Source organism: Eublepharis macularius, chromosome 19, assembly GCF_028583425.1.
Source record: "Eublepharis macularius isolate TG4126 chromosome 19, MPM_Emac_v1.0, whole genome shotgun sequence".
Lineage (NCBI taxonomy): Eukaryota > Metazoa > Chordata > Lepidosauria > Squamata > Eublepharidae > Eublepharis > Eublepharis macularius.
Genome location: NC_072808.1, coordinates 1,435,971 through 1,444,864, shown reverse-complemented (window position 1 = coordinate 1,444,864; position 8,894 = coordinate 1,435,971). Strand labels below are relative to the sequence as shown.

At 51.6% G+C, this 8,894-nt stretch overlaps 1 protein-coding gene across 1 annotated transcript; it reads right to left on the bottom strand.

Moving 5' to 3' along the window:
• Window positions 1–2,101: 2,101 nt before the first annotated feature.
• On the bottom strand, window positions 2,102–8,040 carry LOC129346531 (tubulin alpha-1B chain). The gene is made up of 4 exons (XM_055003873.1): window positions 7,924–8,040; window positions 5,079–5,301; window positions 4,631–4,779; window positions 2,102–3,296 (listed from the first exon to the last, which is right to left on the bottom strand). The coding sequence occupies exons 1-4, from the start codon at window positions 7,924–7,926 to the stop codon at window positions 2,316–2,318; spliced, it is 1,356 nt and encodes a 451-aa protein (XP_054859848.1). The 5' UTR covers window positions 7,927–8,040; the 3' UTR covers window positions 2,102–2,315.
• Window positions 8,041–8,894: the final 854 nt, after the last annotated feature.

Below are 8,894 nucleotides of genomic sequence, written 5' to 3'. Positions count from 1 at the left end.
GAACGAGTACTACATGTGCAACTGGCCCCCAACTATGAAAGCTAGTTTGTTCAGGGCACAATACAATCAGCCTTGTCCCAGTTAAACCCTAGGCCCAATGCCAAGTGTTGGTTTTGGACTTTTGAAGCTGTAAATCAGCTGGGACACGGATAAGTGAAGGGCTTATCTGGCTGCGTAGCTCTAGCCATCCCCAGCTTCACAAATCTGGAAGCTCTTCTACCTTCTGGAAAAATAATGGCGAGAAGCAAGACCTTCCCTGAGATGACTCCTTTCTTGAGAAATTGCCTGGGGAAGTTCAAGCAGGGACTTTTAAACAGCTGATCAAGATTCTTGGAGTGGCTGCACACAAGACTTTACATTCTTCTTCATGCATTAATTCACGTTGTTTCTGTAAAGTTGTAATATTAGCTGCTTCTGTTTGCAGCGGTGGCAAATGCAGACGCATACCAAGGGGCAACTGAGTATCATAATTTCCCACTTTCTCGGCCTCGGGCCCCTGCACCCACTGGTCGCCCCCTCCCCGCCGCCCACACTCTTAGAGAGCTTCTTAAAAAAACTCAGGGATTTGCTAGAGTATTACAATGCTGTAGCAATCCATTGCAACAATGTGCTGGTTCCCAGGTGCAATTTGCACCTTTCCTAACTTTAAAGTCTCTCTTTTTTGGGATGCAAGTTAGCAACTAGTACATTGTATTGTCGAAGGCTTTCACGGCCGGAGAACGATGGTTGTTGTGGGTTTTCCGGGCTGTATTGCCGTGGTCTTGGACCACGGCAATACAGCCCGGAAAACCCACAACAACCAACTAGTACATTGTTACTATCAATTGTTACATTACTGTGCTGGAGTGATGTCATCACAATTTAAAAAAATCCAAGCCCTGGTGTGTATAGGGAAAATGGTGGTCATGGGGAGAAAGCTGGGAGAAGTGGGACTGAGATGGACAGAATGTGCAAAAATGTTATCACGTGCCCTAAGGTTGTAACAAGCCAGGTCTTAGAAACATGGCAGCAAACCTGGGGAAACCACAGAAAAGGACGTCATACAGATACTCCCCAAAACATGACTGTAAGGAAGTGAAACACACCAGTGGGAAAAGCCCTTGTTAGGTTCAGGAGCCCATTCCTAAAATGGGTTTACCCAGGAGAAACTGCCATTACTTTAGTGCCTAAAATGTCACCAACATTGTGACATGGGAGCACAATCTGAACCCAGTAGCGCCCTCAAGATTAACCAGTATTCCATGGTCCAAGCTTTGAAGTCATGCTTCCTTCATCAGATACTAGTGAAACCCATGAAGCTTGCTTCCTCCCACTTTCTGAGGGGATCAGGTCCAAACTATGGCATTTAAATGTTTGGGGGAGGAGGAAATTATAATTCTGCCAAACGTAGACTGTTCCAAAAGGCTTGTTGAACTTTACTCACAAGTAGTATCAAATCGCAACTCTAAAAATGAGCTGCTTTTAGTTTTGGAGAGAAGCTTGGATCACGTGGCTTCAATATAGGGCAGCGGCTCAGCAAGTTCCAAATCAAACCTTACTTCTGCTATCAGCTTAATAGGTGGCCTTAAAGCGCACAGGCAAGCTGCACTCCCTAGGGATAAATATGAACCTGCCTTTCAAGATAACGCATGAGAAACAAGAGTATGCTAAACGGCAGGCAAGGTAATTGTGCAAGGTGTTATGAGAGTAGTTTTGGAAAGCACGGCACCAAACCATTTCTATTATCAGGCGCTGCTGAGGCAGTGGTCAGATTCCAACCCAGTACTCTGCAGGTTTGAATCCCACTACTGCCACAAGCTCAGTAGGTGGTATTGAGTAAGCCACTTCCCTGAGCCCCAGCTTTATTGTGGGTGCCACTGACTGGGGCACTAATTTCTCCAGAAGAGGGGTATATAAGAACAGTTATTTTAAAAAAAGTTCAGTCCAAAAGGAACTCTTAACATAAGGAAATCTTAATTAGCATGTTTACTAAGTGGCCAGTCTCATGTGACTGAAGGATGACGTGACCACCATTTGCAAAGAACTTGACATTCACAGAGCCCTTGGCCCAAGCCTATTCCGCTGGAATAGTGAGTCTGGATGTTAGACAGCACCACACAAGTGTTTTTAAAGCCATTTATTTCACAGACATGATGATACGTTTACAAAGACATGGAAAATTGACATGATCACATAGCAGAATGGCAAGATATCCTAGCGAAGGCTGCTGCACTCTTTCATAGGAACACCACCTCAGTTAACAAACAAGCCAAGTGTGTCAAGCTGAGAAAATCATGGAGATGAGCCATGCAGCAGAGGGACATAGAACAGAAGATTTAATATTCTTCTCCTTCTTCCTCTCCTTCTCCTTCAACAGAATCCACTCCAACCTCCTCGTAATCCTTCTCGAGGGCAGCCATGTCCTCCCGAGCCTCCGAGAACTCTCCTTCCTCCATCCCCTCCCCTACGTACCAGTGGACAAAGGCACGCTTGGCATACATCAGGTCAAACTTGTGGTCCAGGCGAGCCCAGGCCTCGGCAATGGCCGTGGTGTTGCTCAGCATGCACACGGCACGCTGCACTTTGGCCAGGTCTCCCCCAGGGACCACAGTGGGGGGCTGGTAGTTGATACCAACCTTGAAACCCGTGGGGCACCAGTCCACAAACTGGATGCTACGTTTGGTCTTGATGGTGGCAATAGCAGCATTGACATCTTTGGGAACAACGTCACCTCGGTACAACAGGCAGCAGGCCATGTATTTACCGTGGCGAGGGTCGCATTTCACCATCTGGTTGGCCGGCTCGAAGCAAGCGTTGGTGATCTCTGCTACAGAGAGCTGTTCGTGGTAAGCTTTCTCAGCAGAGATGACCGGGGCATAGGTGGCCAGAGGGAAATGGATGCGGGGATAGGGCACCAAATTTGTCTGGAATTCAGTCAGGTCTACATTCAGGGCACCATCAAATCGCAGGGAGGCGGTGATGGAGGACACGATTTGGCTAATGAGGCGGTTGAGGTTGGTGTAGGTGGGGCGTTCGATGTCCAGGTTCCTGCGGCAGATGTCATAGATGGCCTCGTTGTCCACCATGAAGGCACAGTCCGAATGCTCCAAGGTCGTGTGGGTGGTCAGGATGGAGTTGTAGGGCTCAACGACAGCGGTGGAGACCTGAGGAGCTGGGTAGATGGAGAACTCCAGCTTGGACTTCTTGCCATAGTCAACCGACAGACGCTCCATCAGCAAGGAAGTGAAACCAGAGCCGGTGCCGCCCCCAAAGCTGTGGAAGACCAGGAAGCCCTGGAGACCTGTGCATTGGTCAGCCTGTTGAAGTGACAGATAGTCAACAGTTAAATTGGATTTTAGTAGCCCTCATCTCATGCAGGTATTTCCCATTTCTGCCAGTTGTGCTGCCTTCATTTCTTCTCCTTTCCTCCTTCAACTGCATGCATCCCATGAGCTAATTTCTGAAACCATTTCTCAAAGTGCTTCATGCTGTTTTGTGTTCTTTTATTCTTGGCTTCCCTCCCCAGCACCATGGAAACCCATCTTTACAGCGTTGTTCTGATCTGAGATGATAACCTTAACCCACAAATGGGGAACTTTGGCAAAGGTCAGAGTTGTAGGAAGGCTGTTGTCCATTATCTGAAGGGAACAATCAGTTCATGAAAAAGCCATTTTGGGAGTCAAAGCGTGCTTTTTCAGATACAAGAACGAATGGAAATCTATCCATTCGTGGAAGGTGGAAGGATAGAATAGAAGGTGGAAACGGTGTCAAAGGGAGATGTAGAAGAACAATGCAACAATTAATCAGCTCGATTAGAGCGAAGAAATATAGATCAAGGTGAGAAGATGCTACTGGGACTCAAATTATGTTCTACAGACTCACATGGCTACACACCTGAGGCCCTTTAGCCGTTGAGCCTGATGGAACTTGTCCTGACAATCGGTGACTGGAATGATTTATGAAGTCTCTCTGTCTAGACTTGGTTCTTCAAGCAGAATATGTTTCTGGATCACCAGACACAGCAGACCAGTCCACCAAGAAGGAAAAGCACTACCCTACTGATTTCAGCTAGGTGGAAAGGATAGCTTTTACTGGGTGTAACACTAGTGCTGGCACACTTCAGTACTACTATGAATGCGTAGCTCCTCGTCATCATTCGGGCTTTTCTTCACACATCTAGGCCCAAGCTACATGCTACAGGACCTCTACAGTGATTTAACCCTTCTGGTGATGAGGCCTAGAACTGGGCCAACTCATACATTCATGTCTGTATTTTAAAGAAATACTCTATGCAGGCTTTAATTTCTGACAAGCAATGTGAAGTATCTCCGTATTATGCAGGAAACTAATAGGGTACATGTAAGGACACAGCAAGAATAAGCCCACAAGGAATCTGTTAGAACCTGTTGCCGCATGACAGTATTTAGACAGAGCCTTTTAAAGAAGAGGATGACTCAAGCACGTAAGTCATCATGTGAAAGGATCCTAGAATTTTACCAGTGTACCTCCAATCGATTTGTATTTCACTTCCCATTTATGTGAAACTTCCCCATCGCTTGTTTCGATACCACTCCTTCCTTCTTCCTCACTCGTCTTTAAACTAGAAAAGTCCTTCCACCCCCTTATTTAAGACGAACAGCTTATTACTCACCAGCTTCCGGATCCTGTCCAGAACCAAGTCAATGATCTCCTTGCCGATGGTGTAATGGCCCCGGGCATAGTTGTTGGCAGCATCTTCCTTGCCCGTGATGAGCTGCTCCGGGTGGAAGAGCTGGCGGTAGGTCCCCGTGCGCACTTCATCTGTGCAGGGACAAAAAGAGAAAGGAGTTTTTGTAATATCAATGCACCTTGTTTCTGGAATGTCCACTTCTGGGCTTTATCTATCAATTTTTCTTTAAAAAGCTTATGAAAAGCAAAAAGCTAAAATACTTACACAGGAGAATTTTTGTTGTTGTTGTTGCAAACTTAAAGGTTTATTTAGAGCATATTTTAAAGGATTTAAAGCTGAAGAATCGTTCAAAAATTCTCTAATGTTTGGTGGTCATTAATTTTGGGGGAGGGGGCAAGTTTCTGTTCCTCAAAATGATGTTGAGACTCACCAATGACTGTTGGCTCCAAGTCCACAAAGACGGCCCTGGGGACATGCTTGCCAGCGCCCGTCTCGCTGAAGAACGTGTTGAAGGAGTCGTCCCCTCCCCCGATGGTCTTGTCGCTGGGCATCTGCCCGTCGGGCTGAATGCCGTGTTCAAGGCAGTAGAGCTCCCAGCAGGCATTGCCGATCTGGACACCGGCCTGGCCGACGTGGATGGAGATGCACTCACGCTGCAGCAAGGAAAGAGAAACAAAACTTAGCAGCTTTGTCCTGTTAAGATATCTGCCATTGTAATTTGTTTTCCTTCTACAGAATGGAAGAAAAAAAAAACGCTGCAGGGAGTTTCCAGTTGGGTCTGAATCATACAAAGGGGAAGAAGAACGATATCCCTTGCCTGCTCACTCAAGATTACTCCAATTTGTTATCTCTGGTATCTCCTTGGGTTGCAACCCCAACATGAAAACTTCCAATACAGATCAAACAAAACTGCAGGCATCCCCTCCCCCCCACACCTATGTATGTTAAGCGCTATGCTCCTCTCCTATTACCAAACCAAGACTGGGATTCTGCTCCTCTACGATTTCCATCTCAGCAAAATAACTTCGACCATTATCTTTGAACAACAAGTTCTACTGCCATCATACAAGTCCTACTAACTTCTCTCTGTCCCTCATTTTTCAGGCTGTGTCCAGTAATGCAGCAACAGCAGTGAACTAGCCAGCAGCGGCATCACTTGTGAACTTCCCTACTTCATACAAAGGGTTCAACCACACATTTAGGAAGCATAATGTTCCAGAAGTGGGCCAAAGGGCAGTGGAGGATTTGAAAGGTTCATAGAATATTGCACCCCCATTTCTATCACCCGGGAGTCAGTTCATTTCATTCATGGCCTTCGGGGCTGGACGAGAACACACATTTTTAAAGGCTGGCTTCCATTTGCCAGCATAATGAAGTTCCAACAACAGGAAGAATTAGTCAACAGAGGAGAATTCCGTGGTCTATAAAAACATGGTGAATAAGCTATTCAGTACAAAACGGCAACTGTGCTCTGTGCAGCCAGCGCTCTGAGTGGCTTACCCGCAGTCACACCACTTCCAACCTGTCAGCTGACTGAGAAGGCAAAGCCCATGCGGCCAGCCTCTCATGTCTGCAAAGCAGGAGGGGGGAAAAAGGGCGCCTAAGAAAATGGTTTCCCTTCCGTTCCGTGCAGAGGACATCTGCTCGCAGCCTGTTGCTAGGATTATCTCAAGCCTAGATACCGATTCATGTCTTCTCTTTCTCATCACTCCAATCCACGGGTGTTCCTTACACGCCCACCCCACCCATTCAGCAGGGCACCACCTGCTGCAACACATTCCTGAGTCTTGGATAAGAATCTCTCCCCTCCCCTGCAGAAAAACACACACACACAACACACAAGCAGATGTCACTAGATGTCAGAAGCAACTGAGCCTTCCGGACATTAACTGATCTAAGCTAAGCAACTTAAAGCCCTGTAAGGAATGAACTAAGAATCAAGACGTAAGAGTTAAGCTTCTTTCAAGGGCTGGCTTGTCCTAGTCCCTTATTTCAGCCATCTGCTTGAGCCACATTTGCAGCAAGCTGCAGGGACTGGTAAAGGCCTTTCTGCTCATTGTACTGGGCAGTAAAGGCTACTGAAATGGACTTATCACCATGGTCCTCAAGGTGATGGAATGAATGATATCACCGGGGAAATAATGGGGGGATATTTTTATATTATTTAATACATTTTTGTCACCATGTTTCATTGAAAGAAGCTTTGTCATGCATCCGATGAAGAGAGCTGTGGTTCTCGAAAGCTTATGCTACAATTAAGTGGGTTAGCCTTAAAGGGGCTACTGGACTCTGCTATTTCGCTACTGCAGACTAACATGGGCCTGGGAGGCGGGTGAGACAGAGAAAGAGCATCGGGCCACCCGGCACATTTCAGGGCCTGGGTCCCACCGCGATCGCCCTGGTTCTCCGCCTGTACCCTTTCAACGGCTTGTTCTCAGTTTAGAGATCATGCAAGAAAAAGAAAGAACACCCGAGGAGGGGGAGAAATGCGCGTCTGTGCACGAGCCGCACGCGGTGCGAGGCGCCCCCCTTTCGAGCGGGAGCCCCGAGGACAAAAGCGCGGAAGGGCCTCCCCCGGGGGCCGCTCGCGCGTCTGGACCGGAGAGGACCCCGCCGCGGCAACTGCTGCCCCCCCCAGCCAGGCGGGGATCTGCCCTCCCTCCCCCCCCGCCCCGCCCGCGCGCGCCCAGGCCCTTCCGCGAGGCACGAGGCGCCCCCCCCCAGCCCGCCCGCCTCTTGCGCGGGAAAGCGTAACGGCCGGCGGGCGGGCGGCGCCAAAGGCAGGCGGGCAGGCAGGCCGTGCGCCTTTTTGAACGCGCCCCTCGGGGGAGGGCCCGGCCCGCCTCAGGCCCCCTTTCAGCCTCGCCCCGCCACTCCGGGCGCCCGAGCGGGCTCCGGCCGCACCCGTGTCCGCTGCGCCACTTCGGGGAAGGCGCGTCGGGGCCCCTCCGCCGGCTGGGCGCAGGGCGAGGCGCCACTCCTGCGCGGCCGAAGCTTCCCCGCTCGCCCACCCCGCCCGCCCGGGCCCCCGCCCTTGCGCCCCTTTGCCTCCCGTCCGGGTCTGCGCCCAGGGCCCCCCCCCCGCGCCCCGCCAGGATGCCCGCGCGCCCCCGCCGCCGCCGCCTCCAGCCGCCCAGCGCGTCCCGTGGCGCCCCCCTCCCCTCCCCTCCCCTCCCCTCCCCCCCTCCCCTCCCGGCATTCGGGCGCCCGGCCCCCCTCCCCCGCCTGCCCCCTCCCCCGCCAGGCCGCCCCCGCCGGGCTTCGCGGGCGCTCACCATGCTGTGGCGCAGGAAGGGCTGCAGGAGCGAGGCGGCGAGAGCGCGCGGGCGTTACTTCTCCCGACGAGCTACGAGTCGACGCAAGTAACCGAGTGGGCGAGGAAGGGGCCGCCCCGCGGCCTTTATAGCGCATCTCCCGGGCGCGGCGGGGCGGGGCGGGGCGGGCGGCCGTGCGGGCGCTTCGGATGATGAGCCGGCTGCTGGGTCGCCATTGGGCGGGCCGGCCCGTCCGTCTGTGAGCGCACAATCGGGGATTGGCCGAGACCCGGGCGCCCCTTTCCCGCGGCGAGGCGGCGGGCTGCCGGGGGCGGGGGGGACGGAGCCCGTCGTCTGCTCGCGTCTGGCCGGGCAGGAGGGCCGAGGCTGGTGTGGGGCGCCCGAGCGCTGGGCGGAGGGCCGGGGCGGGACAGCCCGCGCTCGCCTCCGGGGCGGACCGGCGCTTACAAACCCCCCAGGCCGCGCGTCTCTGTTCCCTGGCTAGACGGAACCCTGTTCCTTCCACGGGACTCTTGTCACTCCGAAGCAAGGCAGGATGCGGCTTGCACTTGGGGATGGGAGTGGCCCCCCCCGCCCCCGTTCTGCTCAGAAATGCACGCATACTCCACACACAAAAATAGAGAGAGAGTTGCTCAAACCGCAGCGTGCTTCTGGGGAAAGAGTACTGCATTTACCTGATCCGTATATATAAAATAATCCAGGCGTTCTTCGCGGAGATCTTTTATATCATTTTGTTGGTTACAGGAGTACAGATACAGGGGTGGTTTTGTTGAAACCAGCAAAACAGCCCTCTTTTGTAGGCCTTAAATACTACGAAAACAGTTTTGAATCGCTTCCCCCCCCCCGTGTCATTCCAATGTAGGTCACAAAACAGGCTTTGGTATTTAAAAAAGATCTGAGAATGCTCTGGGAGGGTGGGGAAGACAAATGGCGAGCAGCTGCCGAGGGCTGTGCATATTTTATTTTCAGAT

Coding starts and splice junctions, on each gene's coding strand:
- LOC129346531 (XM_055003873.1), bottom strand. Junction 4,780..5,078: donor CTTGGAGCCAACAGTCATTG/GTGAGTCTCAAC, acceptor GTCCCTGCACAG/ATGAAGTGCGCACGGGGACC. Junction 3,297..4,630: donor TGGACAGGATCCGGAAGCTG/GTGAGTAATAAG, acceptor TCACTTCAACAG/GCTGACCAATGCACAGGTCT.